Source organism: Apteryx mantelli, chromosome 21, assembly GCF_036417845.1.
Source record: "Apteryx mantelli isolate bAptMan1 chromosome 21, bAptMan1.hap1, whole genome shotgun sequence".
Lineage (NCBI taxonomy): Eukaryota > Metazoa > Chordata > Aves > Apterygiformes > Apterygidae > Apteryx > Apteryx mantelli.
The window spans coordinates 80,921-106,750 of record NC_089998.1 but is presented as its reverse complement, the minus strand read 5'-3'; the positions used below and the strand labels follow the sequence as shown (position 1 = coordinate 106,750).

Here is a 25,830-nt window from a genome sequence, read left to right as displayed (position 1 = left end):
GTGGTTGCATGACAATTGCACAATGTTTGTAAATAGTTGAATGTCTTCAGACAAGTTTGTCTCAGTGTAAACTTCTCCCTTCTTTGTATAAAGTTACACTAGATGAACATCACTGCTATACCTGTGCTGTATGATTTAGTCTAAGATCGGTATAGAGGGACAACAGCAGAACTTCATTGCTTACTGAAGGCACCTAGAATCTTTGTCTGATCTTGTAGTAACATGAATAGCCTCTCTATGCTTGTGTTTCCAGATAACGGTTGATGCATGTCCCTATTTTCAAGACATGTCAACTGAAACTATTCTATCAGCATAGTGGGTTTCAGCTAACTTGTTTAATGAAATGACAGTAGTTTAAGTACTGTCTTAAGAAACATTCCAGTGTGAAGCATCTTCAGTGTAACTAGTGTTTTTGACAGACATCATTTTTCCTATGAATGTCAAGTAAGCTAGGAATGAATTTTAATTACGAGAAAGGGTTTAACTTTCACCAGAATATATTTTCAGAATTGAGTCAAGAGTATCTCTTTTCTAGAGGACAATCTTTTGGAATGAAAGAGTGCACCATTTGCGAGAAAAAAAGAAAAGTATCTTCTACAGCATTAATTTAAGGGGTAAAGATCTGCAACTAAAGCAGGTTTCTGAAAGTCTGAAAGAAAGACCTCTGGAACCTCTTGCCAGCACTACAGCGATGCTGTCAATGATGTGTTATGCTCAAGCCTCAAATACTAATGTCATTGGTGTGACACAGCACTTGCATAAATGAATTGCATCCTCTGAAGCAAAGTCTCTACAGAATATAAATGGTGGAAACAGTAATACAGGGTTGTCTACCCTAGTACCATACTACCTGCCCCCTTTTAACTTCTGTTGTTTAATAAGCCAAGTTTAGAAAAGTCATTAGTCCTGCAAGTGTAAGAGAAATAAGTGATGTCAAATTTATTGTTTATTATAGATGAAGGAATAAATGGTGTCTGTTAGCCCTGCAGAAAGGCGATACACTGCACTTAAACCAGTTCTAGCTATGATTGATAGGAATGTTTCTATTTGGATGCTACATCTAAAACACAAAACATACACATTAGCACGACATTTAAAAACAATGGCAATACATCAAATTTTAAGACAAGTGGTGGTAAATAGTTTTTCATCACAGAAATTTAGCAACAGTCTTAACAATATGCAATTATTAAAGTACAAAGCAAACCGCTAACATTCAAAAACTTCATTAAAACTGACATTTCAAGTTGATAACATTTTCATTCAACCAGATAAATAGCTAACAAAGCTATAAATAAATATGCAAAGAAATACTCTTTTCTCTTCAAATTATGTGCTAATGTAATTTTAAGCAGCAAACAGGAGTCAGTCAGTTACAGGTCAGCAGCAAAGTGAAACAGCTAGGCATTGTACAGCCTGGCAAAGCTACTGTGCTCTCCTGTATGTTAACAGTAAAAATACTTTCTATCCTGCATGCTAGTACAGTGCTGCAGACAGTCACAGAACGTTTCCTGTATCCTTAGTATTAGGTACTTAGTTCTCAGGGTATAGTTTATTCCCTCACAAAAATTAGGTAGGTTATTAGAAAATTCTGCTTTAACATAATTGGCAGGCACTGGGCATATGAACTGTGACACCAAATTGTTAACAATGGTAATATAGTATGGTACTTAGTTTCATACACAGACAGCAACAAAAATGATACCAAAACACCTTTTCACTTGCAAATGGGATGATGTTTGTTGTAAGATCAAGTTATGTTAGGTTTTTATATATGCTTAGTACTTTTAGTCATTTAAAACTTGCAAGAGACATCACAAACATAAAAGAAATACTTCCCAAATGCAGAAAAAAACCCCAACAGATCTGGCTGGGAAAGCTCCTGCGGCTGTACACACAAGTAATAAGTGCACACCTTTAGGAAAGCATGCATTAGCATTAAACTGGCTTGTCCTAAACAGACGTATTGGCAGAACAGCAGAAAGTAAATGACAGGAGCAGCAACTTTGAGCATATGTAACTGGTTAGGCCATAGTCTTGCTCTTCTTGCGGGTCCTACCTAAATGGTCAACTGTTCCCCACCATACTACAAACTGCTTAAATATTTATACAATTGACTGGCCTAGTACTCAAGATTTCATTTGAATCTACCAGGCAATAACAAATATTTATTATTTATGAGAAATATATGTGTGGCTTGCATGTGTATATAAATAGTCATGTGCAGGTGCACTAATGGGTCTGGCTGCTGCTTGCATGCTGTATGTTATGCACTTAAAACAACACCAAAACCCCCAAACCCAGGAAAGGGTTGTAATCAGAACAGGACCACTTTTTCTTTGCAAAACAAGCAACTGAAGGTATTGATTGTTCACATGCATCCATTCTTTCTAGAGTTTATATTTCTGCCTATTGGGATTGATAGCACCTACCTCTTCCAAGCCGTACTTGTGTCTTTTATCTCTCCTTAGAAGGAAGGGGTTTGTTATTTTCATTTTTTCAAACATTTATAAAATTAATGTGTACTGCATGTAACTCATGGCACAGTCTGAGGCTGTTAATAACCCACATCCTTGTACAGTGGCTGTATGTCCAGTTGTGCCAACAGTTTCACATGATTGTGCAATAATCTGTTTTAGATATGATAAATGCGATATGGTCCTTCATGGAATTTGGTTCTTGTGGCTTGTGTCACAACAAAATTGGAACATCACTACCGTGCTCTCTACCTCCTACTTACACTCCAGGCTGCTCTCCTACAGTAAGTATGTAATAGCTACATGTACACCGGCCCTAAGGCCTCAGCTACTGTCTCTGGGAGTCATACAGCCAAACTAATGTCACCTGATCCCTCCCAAATCCTTTTGATAGGTCTGATACTATCCCTACATGCCTGCAAGACATGCTGATTAATTACAGAAGCAAAAACTCAAGAAATGACAGTCTTAAGGCACTTACTGCATACATTTGGAATAAAGACAGGTAATTTTTTTTCAGTGTTCAGATCCTGTCTGTCCTATATGAGTAATCGTCTTTTAGGACGAGAAGCTACCAATGTGACCTGCTAACAGCTTGCATCTGACCCATTAAGTCAAGCTACAGCATAAAATTCAGATTTAAAAAAAAAAAAAAAAAAAGGCCAGCTGACAGAATGTGGGCTTCCCTCTTCAAACTATTCCAACATCCTGTTCGAGGTAAGTACCATGTAGTCAGTCTGATCATTTTTTTGTCAAGCTTAAGCATTCAAATTTTAGCAGTACTGCTTTCAATTCTTTTACTGCTTGTTAGTATTTGCTAGATGCCATCAGTGCTGCTATTACAGGCAGACATATATACATATGTATATATAGATAAAGATTGTGTGTGTCCATGCCTGTGTCTGTGTGTGCATGTGTATTTGTGTATATACTGCAGATACTTAAATTCTGGGCAACACTTTATTGCCATTGCTGTGATTCTGCTGAAAGAAAATAACTTGCCTTCCTGAGGCCCTCTGACTATAATCATGTCTTGGTTATGATGCAAATGCCACACCTATATGCATCCCAAGTACCACCATTTCCAGGGGTCATCTTCTGTCAAGCTTTTCCATTCTTCTTGGTCTCTCTAGTGCTCCATCTCTAAGGACTTTCTATGTCTTTCAGCATACCTAAATATGTATTTGCTCAAGTTCTTCAAAACAAGCTTTTTAAACTCCCTGCATTGCTTCAACTACTGTCAAACTATCAGTCATGTTAAGTCATGCTAGAATAGCAGGAGTGAACAACTGCAGTATATTTAAAATCTGATATTCTGAGAATGCAAAGTAAAGTTTCCAGTTAAAATTTATCTTAACTAAAGCCTGAGTTTTGCAACACACTGGTACAGTCTTCAAAAACACACACACAACAGAAGCGAAATACTACACTGAGAATTCAGTTTATGGAAAAGAGAAGGTGATGCTTCTGTTTTTTATTTTACTGTGAGTAGTGCTCCCTAAAGTGGATTCGATGAGTCCACAGAAGTGTTTACAACTTCCAGCAAAATAAGCATCACATGTGATACTTTCAGACTGATTTTTTTTTTCAACCTTAGCTGACCAGATAAATAGGACAGGATAGATGAATACAATCTCTGGAAATAACAATCTCCAAAAAAAATTTACAACCTCTTGCAAAGACTTCAAGCTAGCATTTCCTTTCAGATATTTATTAAGGTATAGCCCAAACATCTACGGTGCAAAAATCCTGAAACAATAGTAGCCATTGGTTAACACTGCTTCTGCTCCTGGATTAATTATTGTTTGAAAATATTGCTTCTTTCCTTGATCGGACATTGCAGTTGAGAATAAGAAGCGATCCCGTCAATTAAGGCCTTGCATATTTTCTTAGGTGGAGCAAGTAAGCCATTACATATAATAAACTGGGCACAAAGTACTTTGGAACAAGTTTTACATTCAGACAGACTGAAGTAAAAAAAGGCACAAATCTCCAGATATTCATGCTTGGACAGAGAGTGAAATCATGATACATGAATGATACTACAAAATAAATCAAGAAAGCAGAAGTATTTCTAAGTATAGAGCAAGAAATACTTGCTACTAAAGCTAAAATCTTCATATATAAAAAGTCTGGAAGCATCACATTTTCATGAAAAAAAAGCAAACCCTTTCAACATACTGTTTAAAATTGATTTTTGGCATAGAGGAAAGGGTTAAAAAGAAACAACAATCCTTAAAGATGAAATCCTGTCCTTTAACATAACAAAAGATTTTATATGACCATTTCATTATAGAAAACTAGCTGCTTAGCAGTGAAACTTCAGTCTGGATCCACTTAGAAAAATACAATTATCTGGAGCAAAGACTTACACTGTTAATGCAAGAGCAGACAATAGCTAATTTTGATGCCTGCATAGGAATCCTTGTGTAGTCAAAAAGAAAATCAAGCATTGGCTTCTGCCTGTAATGGAAAATCATTAGGTGCACTACAGGAACAGTATTCCAACAGATGGAGAAACAAAATATTTCTTTGACTTTCAAATTTTAAGGAATATTTTGAAAGTTTGTATTTTATATAAAGAGTCTTTCTGCTCAAGGATTCTTAATGCCAAAACAGTTTTCAGGTTTCTTTTAAAAAATGTGCATGGATAGGTTAGAGCAAAGAAAGCAGCATGTTCATATCTTACCTGATCTTTACAGAATATCCTTGATTCTTCAGTGAACATAACACAGCTGCACCATTTCAAGGACAAACTGCACTGTTTGGAAATACCTTGCCTACAACCTTTTTTTTTTTCTTTTTTTTTTTTTAAGATTAAAAAACAAAAAGGCGTGATTTACATTACCAAATTCTTCTTCCTACATGACACACTGTTGTAAAACAACTCATAATACTAGTAACAGCAATCAGCTTAGCTAAATGTTACTTTCATTCAGGTACTTCAAATATAAGTTCAGAAGGAGGATTACTTTTTATTCAGTTCAGTTTCAGCCTAAAGCTCTCACTGATTACCTACCTTTTGAATGCCACAGAGAGTAATGGTTCATTAACTGAGAAAAAAACATCTATACGTCAAGGATGTAAGCATCACCAAGTCAGGCTGAGCTAGCCAGAACAACATGGGTTCTATAAAGATTAATCACCAATATCTCCAGCCACATTTATCACTAGAAGCAGTGTTTGTGACATTCCTACAGAGCTCACAGAGTTTTAAGAAAAGGAAAGAAGAAAGGTTTTAAGACTGTCATCACTTCAAGTCAATGATGTCTTCATCATATAAAGAAGTCAGCTGAAAAGGACAGCTAGACGGTGGGCTCTCCTCTCTGTTTGCTACAGTATCAGGATCTGAACTAGTGGAAAGATGATGCTTTTCAGAATTGCTTTCAGAAGAGATGGAGATTATCCTGAAAGAGGAAGACAAAGGTCACTAAAAAAATACACAGATCAGAGCAAGTAGGATAAATAGCTATTTCTGGATTCAATCAAGTTGTACTAAAGACAGAATACCATCGAAACCGAGTTTCTCTCTGTTTACCTATACTTCAGTAACCACTCATATTGCCACCATGTAAGCAAAACACAGTTAAAACATAAAATTTATAAACATCTGAATATTCCCAAAAGCTAATGTTAAAGTTTTTTTCCAAAAAAATATTTTCCAAATATTGAAACAAATCAAATATAGTTTTAAATTGCAGAAAAATAACAAAAAATTACTTCAGTATTGTATCCTGGCTAAATTCTGTCTCCACTCTTCACAAGTGTGGGTTGTGAAGAGCGAAAACAGCAGAATGGCAAGGGGGCCAGGTGAGCAGAGCTGTATAGACAAATGCTACTGTTTCTTTGCAAAATTTTTTTTGGAAAGACAAGACCCTATGAAGAAAACAGCGAGTAAGTCTGCATAGTGCAGATGTAGTAGTGCAGATCCTAACAACAGGTCTGCAGCAGGTCCCCAACAAAACCCCATTTAGTCTTGTTTTGTTCATAAAATGACTTTAGCAGAAAGTATAATCATTTCAATAATAGTAATATTCAGATACTCAAACACATTAGTACGAAATTCACATTAGTATACAGAGTTCTCAGTCAGCCCCTAGCCCATTGTGATAAGCATGAACAGTCTGAAAAACAGTCTGCAATTCTGAAAACATTTACAGTCTAACTTAGGTTCTTTTTTCAAGCCAGTATATTTACCTGTCACTACTAGTTGATCTTACTGCTCCCTGCTTGGGGTCTGACAGTCTTCGAGGAACCTTTTTTTGCTTCTGTGGGCCTTCTGTCTTGGGAATCGGCTCATCCAAGAGGCCTCAATAAAGGAATAAAAGACTTAATACTCTCAAAAGAAAATTAAGTATTCATGAAGATATTAAGATCTCTTTCCTTGGTTTCTATTAGTAACTAAGTAGGTTCTAGCTGGCTAAGAATATCAGACCTGATATGTGACCAGACACTAGCTAGACTATTTGCAAATAAGCAGTTCTCTCACTGTTTCATTTGTTTGTAGTACTTATTTGTGAATACGGTCGCATGTCAGAAATCTGTCTGTGGTGGTTCAAAGATTAAAAATGTCATAGTTGGTAACTGATATGTACACTAAAGAATGAGGGGAGTTTACCCAACAATTCTTTACGTGTTCTGCTTGCGATTTCTTTAATTTCCATACGAGATAATGATAGCGAGTGAGTAACAGGAACAGAAGCACTGCCACTGGATATTGGAGTAGTGACGACCTTGGGAACCAAAGGTGACTTCAGAGGTCGTTCAATGCTCCGCCCAACCAGATTACTGAGAGGAATTTTGTACAGGTTTTTGCATGGAACTTCACCTGAAACATAAAAGGAAAAAAGAATGTTACGCTTCCACAATAGTAATGGTTCTTGATGTTGACAAATGAAAAGTTATACAGACTTCATTGTGCTGGATGATTTTTAATCCAAATAACAAAGACTTTTCTTGCCCCAGAGACCTTTCAATATAAACAGGCTAGGAAGAGGAAAAAATACAACCAAATTTTGCAGCCTGGCAATTTGGCTTAGAGAGAAAAAGAAGACTGACTCCTGGTGACATGATGAACTGGCTGTGGAAATGCAAAGTGAATTACCATGTCCTGAGGCTGGTATTCTGACTACAAGACCATGACTTTGCACTCTGTGCAAGATTTTCCACATATTTTAATATGTTGGAATACTGGAGCCTGGATCTTAAATGCCTTAAATTATGGCTCCTCTTCTTAGGTGACATAGGTGTGTTTGCCTAATTCCTAGAAAAAAATAATTTACCATCAAATATCACTGCTTTTTAAAAATTAAAATTCTGATTCCTTTCTCCTTCCCCCCTGCCACAAGGGTGCAGCAGCAGATATAAGTAAGCAAGAGATACATACACCTTGCATTATCTAGTTGATGTTCCCTTGTTTCTCCATTATTGTTCCCCAATTGATTGATTGTTCACAGATCATGTTACCTTAAATTGACTGTGCAAACTCTTTTTCAGCTAGAACGACTTCTTACTCTTTTGGTTGCAAAAGTGGTAGTTGCTAAACTATCATCCAGTGATAATTTAGCTGGTCTTAAATGAAATGAATGGTTTATATGAAGTCTCAAGTTTTCCCACAACCATGTATCTTTGCACTCTTAGTCTTGGCTATATTGCCAAAGATTCATCAAGCTACTGAAATTTAATTAATCCCTTCCTATAGAAATGATTTCTTCAAAGCAGTGCTGTCATGCATTCAGAGCAGATAATGTGGGGGAAAAGCTCAGCCAGGTGCTTCAGATCTGTGGATAAATAGAAAATGTCTATCTTCTGGACTCAGCTATGAACTCAAAATCTTTTACCTGATTCACTTTTATTTACTAAAGATCTGCTGCACTAAGACATGGTAATTCTTGGAATGATCCAAGACCATCATCCAAGCTGCCTGGAAACCATGTTACCTTCTAAAGAAGAAAGAGGACATTCTGGCATTTCATATGCTATCGGTGTTTGAGGAGAACTTCTTGAACTCATTTCCTTGGAACTGCTATTAGATGATCCACTTACTGCAGCAGTAGCTTTAAAATAAATATCTGACTGAAATGACAAAGAACTCATCATTAGTACAGCAGACTTTCTAAATCACCTGTTGAATAAGACCTCAAATGTTTGCCCATTATTTTCTATAGCCATTGTTGCGGTATTGCTGCCAAGTGAACCACGGTTAGCCACGGAAAGATTACCCAATGTAAACGAATCTTTCTGTGATGTGGAAGACAGCATTTGCCCCTTAAACAATCAAATATCTCAGATCTGGATTACCGGGAGCAATAAGAGACAGTGAGATGAATTCTGATTCTCTTCGTACTTGATATAAAGTAAGAGCACACATATGAGCAGTTACCACACATCAAGTAACACACATTTCAGTTTTGTTTGGTTCTTTTTTCACTGCGCCAACTTTTTTGTGAATTAGATTCCAATATCTTACAGAGACAAACATGCTTTTCTTGCGTCTTACCCTTGATGCTACAAGTTGAAGCTCAGGCACAACTGCTGTGTGGACTAAGTTCCCATTCACCACTAACCGGATCTCAATGGAATCAGTAGTGAAGGCAAGAATATAAGGGAAAGCACAAACTGCAATGCAAAAGAAGTATTTAGCAAGAAAAAATGATTAACATAAATGTTTCTCAGATATTCCATTAAAACCGTTCCTGAGTATCTGACCTATTCTGGCATCTCCCTTTTCTGTGACAAATATTCTCTAACATATCAATGGACATTCAGCTACATCAAGCCTGAAGAAAACTTCGCTCTCCCTGTCTGGCAGAATGTAGACTGAATGGAAAATGAAAAATAGAAAAAAAGACAAAAGAAGAAAGTTCAGCAAGGAAGAATTTGGCCCCAAGGCTCCACTTTTTAAAAATATCATATGCAGAAACTTAGCTGAAGTGGCATGATAAATGCAACATGCCTGTTCCTAGCATACATGTTGTAATTCCTCTAACAGCTACGTGCAAGCCCAAACATAATGAAAAAAAGAGCCATCCAGTAAAAAGATATATGATGATATTTTCTTACCAACAGCATAAGGAACTTGATTCCAGCTAAAGTGGAAGTCGGAAGCTGATGGCTGGATCAATGGAGAACCTCCATTAAGGGGACACACCTTTCTATACTGGCAAACATCTATTAAAAAAAAAAAAAAAATCCATCACCTTACACTGCAAATGACAAACACTGACATTATAGGCAGATTTTGCAGAAGTATGGGTTACAGATACAATCAAATATTTATGTAGAACTTCTGCTATATCTATGTAGGTAATAGGGAAAACATGCTTCCTTTGTGAATTCAACATCTGAAAGATCAAAATATACCAGATGGTTGTGCTGTCATTCAGAGAAACCTTGACAGGCTGGAGAAATGGGCAGAGAGAAACCTCATGAAGTTCAAAAAAGGCAAGTGCAAAGGCCTGCACCTGGAGAGGGATAACCCCTTGCATCAGTGCAGGCTGGGGGCCAACAAGCTCAAGGTTTGGCAGAGAAGGACCGGGGGTCCTGATGGACAATAAGTTGAACACGAGCCAGCAATATGCCCACATGGCAAAGATGGCCAATAGCATCCTGGGCTGCATTAAGGAAGAGTGTTGCCAGCAGGTCAAGGGAGGTGATCCTTCCTCTCCAGTCAGCACTGGTGAGGCCACAGCTAGAGTGCTGGGCCCAGTTCTGGGCTCCCCAGTACAGGACAGACATGGATCTGCTGGAGCGAGTCCAGCAAAGGGCCACAAAGATGATTAAGGAACTGAAGCATCTCTCATATGAGGAGAGGTTGAGAGAGCTGGGGCTGTTCAGCCTGGAGAAGTCAGGATGGATCTTATCAATGTGTATAAATATCTTATGGGAGGGTGTCAAGAGGATGGGGCCAGACTCTTCTCAGTGGTTCCCAGTGGCAGGACAAGAGGCAATGGGCACAAACTGAAACACAGGAAATTCCACTTGAACACAAGAAAACAATTCTTTACTGTGACAGTGGTTGAACACCGGACCAGGTTGCCCAGAGAGTTTGTGGAGTCTCCACCCTTGGGGGATATTCAAAACCCAGCTGGACATTGTCGTGGGCAAGCTGCTCGAGCAAGGGCATTGGATCAGATGATCTCCAGAGGGCCCTTTCAATACCAACTATTCTGTGATTCTGTGAACCTACATTTTAATATTTTGGAATATTTCATGAAATAAGTATTCTTCTGTTTCATCAGTCATCAATTCCTTCCCTTGTCTGTGGATAGAAGAATAGGCAAGAAAATGTCTGAAAGCAATGTCAGCAGTGCTGTAGCCCTCTGCCAGAAGGAACTGCCCTTCAAGCAACCATATGCTAGCACAGTTTACATTCTTTGAAGACCGTAATACATGTGGGATATTATAGATGCAAAGATTTCATTAATCATATAATTCATGTACCTATTTCTTAGATGCTGTAGGTGTGGTGTTTCAGAAAATAACAGTCTTTCTGTGAGTCAAACATGAACACCCTGGCTTATAGAACTTCTTGCTTGGAAAGCAATTCTGAATTTTTATCTGATGTATCTAGATGATGGGGAACTTAACTGTCCATTACTGTCATGCTATGAAGATTTGATAGTAACAATTGAGACAGTAATGTAATAAAAAAAATTATGCGATTACTGATTTAGAAAGGATAACCCGAAATCATCTATTACTGCGCTAGTAATTGGAAGCACTGCTCATCCCTACTTGAAAGCTTTCTTGTTCACTCTCTTAGTGAGAGGACTCTCAACCTCGAGGAGTTAACTTAACCCAGCGTCCCAGGAAAAGGGGGGGGGGGGTACTCACGGTCCAGCCGGAGAGAATGGTCAGGTCACGTTCCCGTCCCTGCTCAAACTCTCTTAGCTGCCAAGTCTCTTTTTATACAGCTGGGGCTCCGGGCAAACACTGCTTTTGCTGACCTCTGCGAGTTTCACGATCACAGGACTGTTTGTTTGTCTGCTTGGAAGGACCCTGCTAGCGAGGCAAGACCACAATACCTCCGTATCGCTTCTCCCCTCCCTGCGGGTCCATGCAGGTTCCTCGGCCTTGTCAGGCGACAGAGTTCTTTAGTCCTGTTAGCTCTTCTAGTCTGCAGCCTTGAGCATATCAGTCCTTGCGCATATCAGGCGGCAGACTTCTTCAGTCCTGTTAACTCTTCACTCGCTCGTCAATTACCAACAGATTTTTCTCTAGACACATGCATTACTGGTGATAAAATATCCACTAAAATTCAGAATCTGAGATGTCATGTTAGCAAACAGAGTAAAACCTTAATAAGGAGATAAGCTTACAATCATCTTTTGTTCTTGACAAGCTCAGATAAATGTACTGGGGGCTCCAGGTAAACAACTATCAGCATCTCAAATACAGAAATACGTTGAGCCTGTGTGCCATATATCCACTGGTTGATGCTGTTGATGCTACTCTTTATTTTTTACTTTCTTCTTTCTTTCTTCCAGCTCTACTTTTTTAGCCAAAATCCTATTTTTTCTGTAATTGATGTCCTTAGACTGAGTCTAAGTTTAAATTCAGAAATGTATTAAAGATCTTTTTTCTGAACACAAACTTAGGACACTGCCAAATCCTGTGTTTTCATATTTGTTCTATGATGATACTTTGATAATTAAGAGACTCCACAAAGAACAAATGTAGGTTCCCCCATGACACTGTCCTAGAAATAGGAATTCAGTGCAAGCCTATGCACCAACTTTAGAGTACCTTTGCGATCAGGTAGGTTTTTTAGCTCAGGCTCAGTGATGGGTCTATTGGAGGGGAACTGATTCTGCACAGAAATATAGCTGTGAGTCTTCACCATGCTATCTCAGATAGCTTATTAGTTCTGATGCAGTACCAAGTGAACCAGACCCAGCTAGGATCTGGCAAGCTACCAGAACCAAAAGAGGCCTCATAGAACATAAAGGGATATAGTATAGACACACTTAAATCTTGCTCTGCAGTACCAGTTCAATAGCCAGTGCTGGAACACAGGCATATTTATCCTGTCTCCATCAACGCTCACTTTAGAAAGGCAAACAGGACATGCCTTCTGGAACAGACAAAGCTGTGCCTTGTCCTTCAGCACCACCTAACAAAGGCTGCTTCATGCTGAGAGCTTCTATTTTCATGAGTATTGGAAGCAAAAGCACATGTGCATTGCAGGGAGAAGCATATGTATGTGGTATCCAAGGCCTTTTTGCAAAAGGAGGATGAGAGATTTGCAATGAAAGAATGGGACAGCACAAAGAAATGGGGTGAAGGAAGAAAGCACAAAGACAGAATGGGACAGCACAAAGAAGAAAAAACGAGGAATGATAAACTGCACATTTCTTGGAAAAACCTAGCTAGTGTGTAGCTACCTAAAGAATGAGATAGATCTGAAGGAATAGGACTTTTGTGAATAAAGTGGTAACTTCTATAAACATTTAGACACACATCTGTGTAACTGAAATTAAAACCGCACAACTAATATTTCTAAATTTAGCATAGCTTGCAATAAAATACTACTTCTATTTCTAGTCTCTGTAATATGCATTTAAACTGAAAAGAATATATGTTGAAAATCTTTTAACAAAACACTGAAATCTACTTTAAAATACATATCTAGACTCCATGACAAAAAGAGGAATTACATATACTGATTGAGACCTTAACATTTTCAGTCTTCCCTAAATACTTACAGTTGTAACATAACAGTAGCCCAGCTTCACCATCTTCATATACATCAATAGCTGCAACAAAATTAACCTGAAATGATAATGGGCAAGGGTAATGGATGGGCAGACAGGATACTGAGGTTATTACAACCAGCTTTTGACTAAAAAGCAATGCTATCAGTTGGTGCGTGTACACAACTACAGATAAAAAATGTCATTTTCCAAAGGCAGTCTCTTTTGCAATTTATTGTCAGGATGCTCTTAGGAGGGAAATCAACTTCTTTTGTATTCAATGCTGACTATACTTACATTATAAAATGATAAAAACTTACCTAACTTATTTGGCAATAAGAATGTTGGGAAATGTGGTGATTTCAGGACAGGTGTGAATCTACATGCTATGCCAAAAATATTAACTCTAATGTGAAAGCTTTTAAAAAAGCAAAGTCCAAAAAAGCTCCACATCATATCATGACTAGCAGAATGACCAGAAACATCATTATTGGATCAAAACCACTAACACTTAAAGAGATCAATATGGATGTACTTCAAGAATTACTGAGTAGGTTGAATTTAGAAGCTGAGAATTGACACCGGATAAACTACAATGTTTTTTACATAGCATAGGCTACGTAAATTCTCACAGTTTAACCCTGTATTTCTCTTTTACAGTTAAATTAAGAAACTCAGAACACCCATAGAGAGTAGGGTATCCTTTCAGAAAAGGAGATCTTCCTGATGAACATAATTAAAAAAAATACAAATTTCATAAGATGAAAATCTCTCTGCATATAAGGGTACATCAAATTTGGCACTACAGTCAGATAATGTAGTATGGATTTGAGCACACCAAACCATTAGATACATAAGATCAGATTAGTTAAGCACTTCCCAGATCACAGTATTTACTATTTCACCATGGAGACTGGAAACCATGATTCCATGAAGAGCAGCTCTTTGGCCTTCCTTTATACAATAAGCCTGCACGTTCATCTCTTGATTTAGGATGACTGTACAGGTCAAGAATCTGTTAAGCAGACCTGGAAGTTTACATATCTACACCAAATACATTTTGACCCATCCTCTGTAGCGACTGAAAGCTTGCTCTGCTTTGTGTCTTGTGGAAATAATTTGGCATTCCATATTAACATCACAGAAGCACTCGCACACCTCATATTAATTGTCTGCCTTATTTGTTTTCTCAAAGGAAATGAGGGTTACTGGAGAGGAGAAGAGGAGAGAGAGGGAGAGTTCTTCTCCACCCCTATTCTTTACTTGTAGTTCTTTGTGATCAGGATTAAGACAGATTTCCAGTGCTGTGGAGAAGCTTACACTACATCTCCCATGCTAGGAGTACCAAACACTTTCATCATCAAATCTGAATAAAAATATAGACAATTAAAAAAAAAAAAAAACCAAGTTACCAACAAGAACCATCAGATCTAAAGAGGAAAAGTCAGTTAAAAAAAAACTAACTGTGCAAAATGTTCCATTTTTTGTGTCTAAAGCTAGATGTCCATATCCATATTTAGAAGCAATTAAAGTTATCTGATTTTTTAGAGATGCTGAAAATCACTATCTTCCCAGCAGCAGGAAATACTGGCACTCTCTTCTGAAAATCGGGACATTTACTTAAATCCCCAGCCCTAAATTCTAGTTAGAAAGATGCAGTCACTGTAACAATAATACCAATGCAGTTTTTCTTTTTCACAATGTTATTTGTGGATTGGGCAGCAATTTCTTTAATAGATCTGAAAGCTACATATAAATATCTCAGCCTTAGAACATGCAAATATGCAAAGCTGAATGAGAGACCGGTGGCCAACAACAGAGTTCATTTTGCTGAAATTTCTTAAAAAATAAAATACTGAGACTATAAAGAAAAAGCAAAAAGTAAACTATTGACTAAGAAAGGAGAAAGAAGGCTTTGCATTTCTGCTGAGAGTGATATTTCAGAGTCTGAAATACAGGCTTTTTCCTAATGTGTCAAGCCTTATATTTGCATCTCTTGGGAGCGATTATTATCACGTATCCTAAAAGAAAGAAATACCTGGGTCCCCTAAAGCAGAGGTTACAGAAGTGAAAAGTAAGAGACATGAGGAACTTACTAAATGATACTTCCAGAAGGCCATCACGGGATGCACTAAATCTGCAAGAAACTATGCTCAGTGTGGTTCTGTGAGAAATTAGTTTCAGTGCTGAGAACTTACCTTGTTTGCTTCAACATGATGCAATCTATAGGACTCCCCAGTACTTTCATTAACTAAATCAAACTGATGTCGATATGCTACACAGATCATATTGTCACTGTCTCCAGTAGGTCCATCCACCAGTGTCATAACCACTGGAGGGTCAGAAAGGCATATTTCCTGTAATGTAAATAATCAAATTATCCTCTTTTTCAAGTTCTTACTAAGAGTACTGCAGGTACTCCATGAATTTAATGTGCTGTAAGCACAGAAACTTGATAGGTAACAAGCAGAAACTCGATTTTAAAAAATCTGGAAGGTTTCTTTGGAATATATATGATGCAACCTCATAATACAGCTTCTACCTTAAACCTATTCAGAGGTTCAGGAAGATATAAATGTATGTCCTTTGCCTTCCCCGCCACTAGCTGAGTGCTGCCCAGTCTGTAAAGGTAATTAGTGATTTGATTACACATACCCGGATGTACTGGAATTCCTCTACTGGAGATTCAGATGATGATAGCAGAGAGCTGCTGGTTAAACTGTTGCACGGATTATATTTCTTTGTGACAAGTAGTAGTTTGTTCCGAATAGCCACAACGATCCTCAGTTCACTGCCATGGTGAGTATTAATGGCATACAAATGGCAGCCTGAGGAAATAACGCTTTAGATTAACTACTTGGGTTAGGGCCTGCTTTTTTGTTTTGTATTTGTACAACAGTTAGTATAATGCAGCTCTGATGCATGACTAAGATACTTCAGCATTACAGAATTACAACCCCCCCAACATTATAACGTTATCTTCTAGAAAAAGACAAAAAGCTATGACTTTTTTGAAATCTCATTGTTTTCCCCTTACTCTCTAAGATTTGCAAGTAAAAGACTAAATACATGGATTTTTACTATTCTGCAGGTTCCAGCCTTCCAAAGAAGCTTGCTGCTGCAGATCAGAAAATGCTTACATCTACTAAAATAACCTGCAACACCCAAACTATTCTAAGCACTACTTTTTAACAGAAATTTGCCAGTGCTCCTCACCCTTACAGTGACCTTTACTTTAGTCTTGCATTCCTGTATAATTCTTCGTGTACCCCTCAATTCTGAAAGCAATATATCTATTTTTCTCTAGAGCTTTTCTTTAGCAGAAATTGCCAAGTAACTCGGTACTTTTTACAAAGTTCTCAAATGGCACGCTGGACTATATCCAAACTTATTTTCACATATAAGCTTAAAGTTTGAACTGACTGTCCGGAACAAAACTAAAGGTGAATAACTACCACAGCTTTAAGAGAACTAATAAAACCTCTGGCAACTACTGCCACAATACCTTAGTGGATGTTTTTATCAAAGAATAATAAAAATCACCTTTTGTTCTCTCCAGTTTATTTTCTCTGCAGTCATATTTGCTCCTTATCATCTGCTTTGTTTCAATATCTTTTTGGACAGCACTCAGTCTGAAGACAAGGAGACGAGAGTCCTTCCCTGAAGGATGCAGAGAGCCAGGAAACAGCAAGTTGGAAAAAAAAAAATGGTGGTGGTTTGAAATGATTATTTCCAAAGAGAAGCAGCACCTAACATGCAGGGCACAGACATAAGAGCTACGACAAAGCAAATTGCTTTCTGGGGATAAGCAACAACATCATAGCAAAGAAAGACTGCTTGTGAACTCTGTCTAGTCTTTGCAATTTCAAACCCTTCAGTTCAGTAGCAGTCTCCCATCAGGTGGTGCTGTAGCAGAGAACAATGTAAGAGCTTCACAGTACCATGAAACCTGCAACAGTTTGAAAACCTTCTGGATGCAGACTAGTTTTCTTTGTCAGTTCTTCAAAATTTAAGCAACTTAAATTTCCAAGGCATATTCCAACTGCAAAAATAACACAGTGTTCACTGCCATAGCTAAACCTTTTGTTTCCAACAAAGGTAGAGACGAGTGGAAAATACAACCCTAAGTTCAAAACAAATAAATAAATCATGCACTACTATTTTCAGTTGGACATGAGCAACTGTTAAGAATAATTTCTTACATAAGAAACTAAGTTTCTTAAAATGCATGTAAGACAAAGGTAGTATCTTTTAGTGGTAACTGGTATAGCATTACTGGACTAGCTGGGATAGCTGGAAAAATTAAACATGCTTTCTTAACATACAGTGTGGATCCCACTGGTGGATCCTACTGTAAATTCAAAAGCAAGATCAGAATGGATGCTGCCTTCCATTCCAATAGAACATCAATATGCATGAGGGCAAAATCTGGCCTTTGAATCACCTTCTTTTCCTGTAGCAAGTATAAAGAGTAAAAAGCATAAACCATTCCTTAGGTCCACGACAATCTGAAACATTGCTTAATCAGACTCAGAGAGAGACAAATTCTCAGTGGCAACACTGACTAAAGGAAAACAAACTATATGTAATTCCTCTCTTGTGTGCTTGTGGAGTTAATGAAAGAAGAATGAATGGCAAGCAGCATTCACCCTTTTGGAGGGAAGGCTGAAAAACATTAGCTAAATCAAATGTTCAGGGACAGTATTATTGCTCTCATCAATTCAGTATCTGCTTGGACTTACTCTGCTTTGTGGCGTTCAGTTAGTTATTCCAACATAACAATGTGATGATTTCAGAAACAGGCAAATTTCTCAAACAAGCAAAGATTCTAAATATAGATTGCTGCGGTGGGGACAAGTCTTAATAGTCAGACAAATAGCAAGGCATAGAAAGTGAATATATTAGCTGTTTAGAATGTCAAACAAGTTATCAAGAAGTAAACTAAGATGTAGATGTACAGTGTGTCAACTACTACATGCTTTAGATCCTGGTAACATTTCCAAAACCTTTTTATTCTTGATGAATAAGGCTGTCTATAAGGTATTTCCCACTGTACCTGAGAATCTCCTTACCATATTTGAAATTGTCCTTATCCATGGCACTTAACCAGCTAACGTCTTGTATGCTAGATGCAATGATTTTGGGTGCTGTCTGCTCAGGAAATCTTACAGCTTATTGCCAGCTTTCGGAAGGTGCAAATTTAAACCCTCATACCCAAAGCTGGATGGCTGTCTTAAGCTGTCTAGCAACTAACTGACCCTTATTGTCAATCTAAGGTCCCTAACAAATTTGTGGTATCTCGCTTTAAGAAAGGAATAAAGAGCAGCTACCAAATTCATGCAACATTTTAATTCTATGAAACCAGAAATGTAAACAAGGACATGCCTGCTCATCCATTCTTACAATGGACTAGACTACTGCACAATTCTTGGTGCTGCATGTGAGTGCTGTCAAACACCATCACACACCTAAAAAACTACGTATGACCTAGTACCCTAAAATCCTATTCCATTTCAACCACTTTTGATTTTAAGCTAAAGAAGTTATTGCCACAAGCTGAAGGAAGGTCATCCTTTCTGGTCTAGAATCAGCTGTAACTCTTATGACTACCATCACATGCAATGAGATCAGAGATGGCTTTTTTTTTTTTTTTTTGCAACCTAATAGAAAGTGCAGCCATTCAGGACTGAGAAAAGTTTATTCTAAATTTATTACCATTTTCTCCTAGATTCTGCCTCAGACTAATCATTTGTTCATCCAGTGCTAACTGCTGTGTTCAGTCTTCCTAGCTGAGCAACTATTTCAGCTAGATAATTTGTGAGGATTCTTGGTTATGCAGACAATTCCAAAACACTACATTCCGTACCTATAGCAAACCTCAGGAACTTTCTCTGGGCAATTTAAGTGGCTATGTTATTTAAATTAAAAAAAAAAAAAAAAAAAGGTTGTGAGCCTTCAGACATAGTTGGGAGTATGCATTACCATCTAAATTCAACACTGTCATTTTTGGAGGGTTTTTTGTTCCATCTTCGAAGCTCTAGACTAGGATAAAAGACCCTCCTCCTTCCAATATAATAAAGTATCATGACTTTAAGTCTCTTCCATGAATTTCTAAGTAACTTCTTCTTTGATCCCCAGACACAGCAATAAGATAAATTTATGTTGACATGAGGCAACTATGAAAAACACCTAGATAGGAGGTAAGATACAAAAAGGAAGATGATGACCATGGGCAGACAATGACCAACTCAGTATCTAGTTGTCTGTTCTGAAGGTTGAAACAGTAATCAGAGCAGAGCAAGACGATCCCCGAGGGTTATGGCAAACTTCAGAGGACCCTTTATGCTTCTCTGAAACATGGCATTCTTATCTCTGGGAAGGTGCTATGTGTGTGCAACAGAGAATGACAAGTATGATAAATTTTGCCTTTGGCAGGCATTTTTATTAAGGCAGAACAATGTCTTCTGCTTTCACTGAGGTTAGTTTTAATAAGCTTTTTTAAAAAGGAATTCGGGTAGAGATCCCCATAGGTCACGGGACTGCAACCCAATGGGTCGACAGTGAGCATGCCTCTCAGCAGACATAAATCTTCACCTTTACTTGCGACTTAAAAGAGCTCTGTCCCTTTGACTGGTATGTCCTCTAGGATCCTTCACACCTCTTTCAGGATACTAGCTGCTTTGCAGACCTCCTAAACAGCCCCGCTGCAGTGTTAGATATATCTGTGGCTGCCTATAAAGCTGCCAGACTATCATCTGAGCTTTTTTGCAGTTTTTCTTTACCTCCTATGGACTTGATTCATACAAGTGAAGGAGCTCTTCCTCCTTCCCCCTTACCCCAACAGAAAAGTAAGCTGTAACAGAAAAGCTGTGTTTGGATGACAAAACAGATCCATTTCTGTGCTCCACTGGCCTTATATCTCATTACTGGATCAAATTTAATCAATATAAGTACAGGGATCATTGCTACCAAAGCAATTTGTGCTGCTATCATTGATACCAGGTGTATTGGTGACTTCTTCAACGTCTTCTTCTCCCGAAAGGCTGACCTGAAAGAGCTCTTGCTGATAGTGTTATCTTCAGCTCTGGTTTCACTGTTGATATTTCCTCTCCCTCAGAAATGTATGGTATGCTAGAAAGCAGTGGGAGTAGCACTTGTTTCTTAAAAGAGCTGCCTGAAGGTGATCTCGAGCCTGGCTGTTACAAATCATTGCTGCAGAAATGCTATACTCTATATGAGCAATTTCATATACCATCCTCAATTTTTCTGCTCGAGTCTTAAAATGTCACTGTTTCACATTGATGCACTTGAAGTACATCAGAGGATGCACTTGAAGTATGTGCTTAAAAAGTTAAGCTTATAACATATAACACTATATGCTAAAAATCCCATGAAACCTTTAACACTAGTTTACAAGCCCAGTATGGGTATACTTTTGCTTATCTAACTCATTATTTTTCCCATTTTTGCTGTATCAGCCAACTTCAGTCACCCTGGGAATAGGAAGAAGGTCTCCAAAAGGTCAGATGGCAAAAATGGTGATTGAAGCATATTCTGAAAAGAAAGGGCAAGTATGATTTTTATTCTGCCCCGTATTTTAATTTCAATATGGTACACAAATACAAAATAGGAGGCCAGAATATTAGCAAGTTTAAAAACTGTCTTTAAAAAAAAAAAAAAAATTTTTCAGGAAAGCATCCATATTAAGAGTTAAAAATCTTCGCCTTTTTTTTTAAAAAAGGATAAGACTTTATCAAACATTTGAAGCGTAATGAATTGATACCAGTAATTCCTTGCTCAAAAAGCCTCACTACATCTTTCTCTCATCAAGTTTGACTAAATAGTACAACAGTTTGACTATTAAATTTAGTGATCTGTTCTAGCAGCTTCACAAACCTTCAAAAACTTCAGATATAACTACCCTTTTCAGATCTTTAGAAATGTCTCCCTTCCTCCAGGTATGTTCAAAGGTCATTGCAAATGCCTTTCAGAGAGTTTCAGCTAGTTCTGCAAGCATCTCAGGGTGAATTTCATCAGGACCAGCCAATTTAAAAAACATTTTACTCACTTAAAAATTTCCAACTAACTGTCCCACTCAGCGTCCTTCTCCTTTCCTACTCCTTACCATCCCTCCCTCTGGCAGAGTAGTGAATCAACAATTTCTTTGTTCTCACTAAATGTTTTCTTGTTACTTTCTATGTCTACTGTCAAATGTATTTGATTTTGTATTATGGCATTTCTGATTTTGTTTCCATGTTTGTTTTCTTTTATGTTCATTCATATGTTGCTCTGCTTATATGTTTGCTTAATATTAAATATACGTATCATTCAATATGAAATTCTCCTTTAGATTTTTTCTTCTATTCTGTGGAGGTTATTTTGCCTTGCTTCTGAAAAGCTCACACCAACAACATCACTAACAAGTTTTATTTACAAAGATTTCTTATTTACGCTTCTACTTTCTCACTTGCCATAAGATACATTTTCGCTGACAGACATACTATTAATATCAGAGTATCTAAGGATGAAAAATTTCATCCTGAAATACAAACATTTCAAAAAAATTAAAAATTGAAAACTTTGAAATGAAGCCTTAGCCCTACTGAACACAAACTGTGCAAATCCCAGTGATACCAAAGGAACCATGTTTTACCCTAAGTTTGGGTAAATGTAACTTCAGCTAATACTGAACAAACAAACATAGTGTAATTAAAAAAAAAAAAATTATAATTACTTTCTTTGTGTTACACACAAAGATCTTGTACTTGCTTTATGTGTATGTTTGCTTTGTGAATTTCAAATCACAGAGTTTTGGGAAAAACATAAATACAAATAAAATACATTTGGTAGAACAGTTACAGCATAAGTAATTTCCTCCCACCCTTTTGCATAACTGAATGGACATATAATCCAGTTAAGGTGATTTCCAAGGGGTGCCGATTTCAAACAGCGGCTGAAGAAACTACTTCCCAATTTCTGCATCAGCTCTGGATCAGAAGTAAATTAAAAGAATTGTCACATTTTGCCTTTTTCCATGGCAGTTTTAAAGATGGGTAAAAATCCTTTTTGTTTCTTCCAAAAATCTTCCTGTTGCAAGTGGTAAGATTAAATTACTTTCTTGCAAAAGAATAGGAATTGCTGAGATAGCAGCAAGGTCGAACATGATTCAAGTTCATTAAGAATGCTATTTATTTTCTGCAGAAATTCTATGATGTTTGGGATATACATTCTGGATGAGAACAATTGAGGATGCGGCCAGATGGAAAAAATCTTCTCTTTTGAAAAACAGGCTCTAATGAAATGGTTCCTGATGTTAATTTGGATATTTTATTGATTCTGGTAACACTCCTTCTGTAAATGGTAAGCTTTTCAGCAATCCAGGCAAAAGTGGAAATTGACAAATGAAGTAGTCTACTCCTTTTGGAGAAGGAAGCAACAGAATTTGCAGACTAGAAAACCAACACTGCCTCTGTCAGGGTTTATGAGGATCATCCTCACATAGTCTTATGTAAAATTTCTGCAAAGAATGTGATGCACCAGAGATGACCTTCTATGCTAGAAACAGTAAAGCCTTAATTTAAGCTCACTAACAGAGGTATTCAGGAGCATCTGTTCTGACAAAAAGGCCTATCAGATGATGCTGAAGGGTTAGGAAGGATTAGGAAAAGGCTTTAGGATCCTACGTAATGAGCTTTTGCCTATGCGGGTTGCTGAACAGACTAGGATACGGATCCAGATGTATTGCAAGAGAAGGGAAATACTGGCTTGACCAGAGCTTAGCAGTCACCAGGAACCTGAAGAGGACACATACTCCCGCCTAAACACAAAACGGCAACATTTGTCTCTTACAGAACTTGGGATAGTTTTGTGCTCTGAGAGGTCTTCAAAGAGGACCCCAGGGATGGAATATGGCATTTTTTCCTGTGTATGTCACGATAAGTTTTTTTTTCCAGGAACAAAGATGCAACTACCACAGGAATTTTAAATAGAAATACACCACATGACCAGTGCCAGGTTCACCTTAACAGGACCACGAATCTTTCTGACATGAGTGTCTAGGGATTTTTTCCCATCCTTTTAAGAAAAGATCAGCTGTATGTGACAGCTGCTGTAGGTACTCCCTTATTCTAAATGAAGCATCAAATACACTTGCCACTGACAGCCATGATTGCCTCATGAAACATGCAGGGCCTAAAACCCTGGGACTTGCACATAACCAAACAGTGTCTGAGCAGCCCAGAGGAAATGGGGAAAGGGAAAGAGGTAGAAGGATCTCTAAAGGAAAACAATAAAAACTCTAAAACCTATCAACAACAAAACAGTAATGGCTATGTGATGTGACAAAAGCTGACTGCATAAACCTAGTACTGCAGGAATTAAAACCTATAGTATTTTTTCACACTTCTTTAAGACACATAGCTGAACTATTCCCTTCTACCGTTGCGTCTGCTGAATAACAGTGAGCCAACAACATTCATATTAGAATCAAGGAACAGGGACTTCTCCTACCTTTGTCTGTTCTGGCAATCAAAAGATCCAGCGCTTCCAGCACATGCATCTGCTTTATTTGGAGAGTTTTATCAAATACTTGTACCAAAGGTTGACCATCTAAAAAAGAAACATACATTTTCTTTAAAATTCTGCAATTTGCTAGTCAGTGGTTTTGAACTATTTCATTCTTGTAATAAAAGCCTTATTCTTTTCTCACAAAAATGAGACAACCTGCATAAATCTGCTACGTATACTGTACTATCACAGCTGATATTTCCTCAAGGGAGAGTTTCATCATTGCCATGGATCAGATTATGCAGCTGAAGCGTAAAAGGGACCTTTCCTTTGGGAAGTCTGAGAATAATCACTGAGAACTAACTTCATCCCTCAGTCCTGACAGCCCTACGTGGCCCACAAAGGATAAGGAGTCAAACTAGGAAAAAATCATTGCTAGGGAAGTATCAGGCTTTCTTTGCCACATAAGCCTTTGGCTTCAACTAGTATCATCAGGGACTACGAAATCCAGACAGAACATGTAGATACTCCTTGAGCTTGCATTTGATTTCATAAGTCTTTTCAGATAGTCAAGAAAACGGTGTTGGAAATAACAAAGCATTCAGAAATATGCATTAGAATTGGTTCCCTGATATGGCTTGATTCTGGTGCAGAGAGAATTTTTGCAACTAGGTTACATAAACATAATAAATTCACTTGGATTGGTAACTATCTTTATAATTGAAGAGCTGCCAACACCTGAACAGAGTTTATGAACATACATTTTCAGGAATTTGGTCAGATACGTAAATAATTGACATAAAAACACTGGATCATTTACTAACCATCTACTAACAAGATGCCAGCATCTGTAGAAACTAGCAAGGATTGGCCCCAAGAATCCGCACAGACAACCTCATGAGGAAAATTGCTGCAGAAAGACTGGGACTCCCAAGGCTATGAAGTAACATAAGGTATACATATTAAGTACACTAGGAAATAGAGATCATAAAGACACAAAATGTGATATACAGTGACAAGTAATAACATAGATATTTTTGGCAACATATATTACTCAACAGTATATTTTTTGAATTTGAGACATCAGAATTTAGTTTGTTTTCTTACAGAGGAAATATTCTCCCTATCAGCTGGCTTGGAAGACTAATCAGCTACATTTCTGGAGTACTGGAACCAAAACCCATGCAACTGATATTCAGCTCACTACTTACCTCCCAAGGTCCCCCCCACCAAATATTAAATATTAGCTCTGAAATTCTACAAGCACTTCTGATGCTACTGTATATAAGATGCACATAGGAAAGTGTGGTAAGATGCACATAGGAAAGTGTGGTAAGATGCACATAGGAAAGTGTGGTAAGATGCACATAGGAAAGTGTGGTTTTCTATCTTTCACTCCCTATGCCCTGGAAAAATCTGGCACTACATTGGAAATAAAAACATAACTGAATTTTGTTTTAAATTTGATGAGAAGTTAAAAGATGATTGCATATGGAAAAATATGGAATTTTCATTAACTATTCTCAGATATAAAAATATTTTTACTTTCTTTAAACTTGAAGTGCTTCTAGCTCCAGATTCATCCTTTATTCATTGGATATTGTCTGCAGAATCATTCTGACACTATGCATTACATCTTTGCTGCAATAGCACCTAATTACAAAAGTAAACAGTATATGGAACTGAGATGCAATGACATACTCAACGGCATTTAGAATGCCACAGTTTCTAGTAACTCTCCTTAGTCAGACAGATGGTTACACTCACCTCCTTTTTACAAAGACTTGTGGTTGCCAAGTTAGTTGGGGCATCCCCTTTCACAGTGGTTTTCAATTTCAAAGCCTAATACACAAAACAGATGCTTTACTTAAATTGAGTTTTTGTCAGTAATACCAAAACTATAAGGAAAGGACAATTTAGGACTACAAAGTAGTTCCAGCTTAGAATTACTATTAAGTTTTAAGTAATATTCTCAGACAAGAAGCAGTATTCCTTATATCTTGGACAAAGACCGCACTAGTCACTAGTGGGCTGCTAGATATCTGCTCAGCCAAAACATACTCTCCCCCCCCGCCCAAAAAACAGAAGCTTAAAAACCTAAAAGAAATGTCAAACATAGTAACAGAAAAAAAATTAAACAAAACAAAACACTT

General features: G+C 37.6%; 1 protein-coding gene across 8 annotated transcripts in view; it reads right to left on the bottom strand.

Moving 5' to 3' along the window:
* Nucleotides 1-913: 913 nt before the first annotated feature.
* Nucleotides 914-25,830, bottom strand: part of GARNL3 (GTPase activating Rap/RanGAP domain like 3) — a 64,355-nt gene continuing 39,438 nt past the window's right edge. For all 8 annotated transcript variants that reach the window (XM_067309220.1, XM_067309221.1, XM_067309226.1 and 5 more), the window contains 13 exons: nt 25,445-25,519; nt 24,502-24,613; nt 23,681-23,779; nt 16,715-16,831; nt 15,827-15,999; nt 15,370-15,528; nt 13,184-13,250; nt 9,540-9,647; nt 8,977-9,095; nt 8,417-8,552; nt 7,096-7,305; nt 6,675-6,786; nt 914-5,884 (listed from right to left, as the gene is read on the bottom strand). In XM_067309220.1, the coding sequence (XP_067165321.1) occupies nt 5,728-5,884; nt 6,675-6,786; nt 7,096-7,305; nt 8,417-8,552; nt 8,977-9,095; nt 9,540-9,647; nt 13,184-13,250; nt 15,370-15,528; nt 15,827-15,999; nt 16,715-16,831; nt 23,681-23,779; nt 24,502-24,613; nt 25,445-25,519 (1,644 nt within the window). In that variant the 3' untranslated portion in view covers nt 914-5,727. The remainder of the gene's footprint in view (nt 5,885-6,674; nt 6,787-7,095; nt 7,306-8,416; nt 8,553-8,976; nt 9,096-9,539; nt 9,648-13,183; nt 13,251-15,369; nt 15,529-15,826; nt 16,000-16,714; nt 16,832-23,680; nt 23,780-24,501; nt 24,614-25,444; nt 25,520-25,830) is intronic.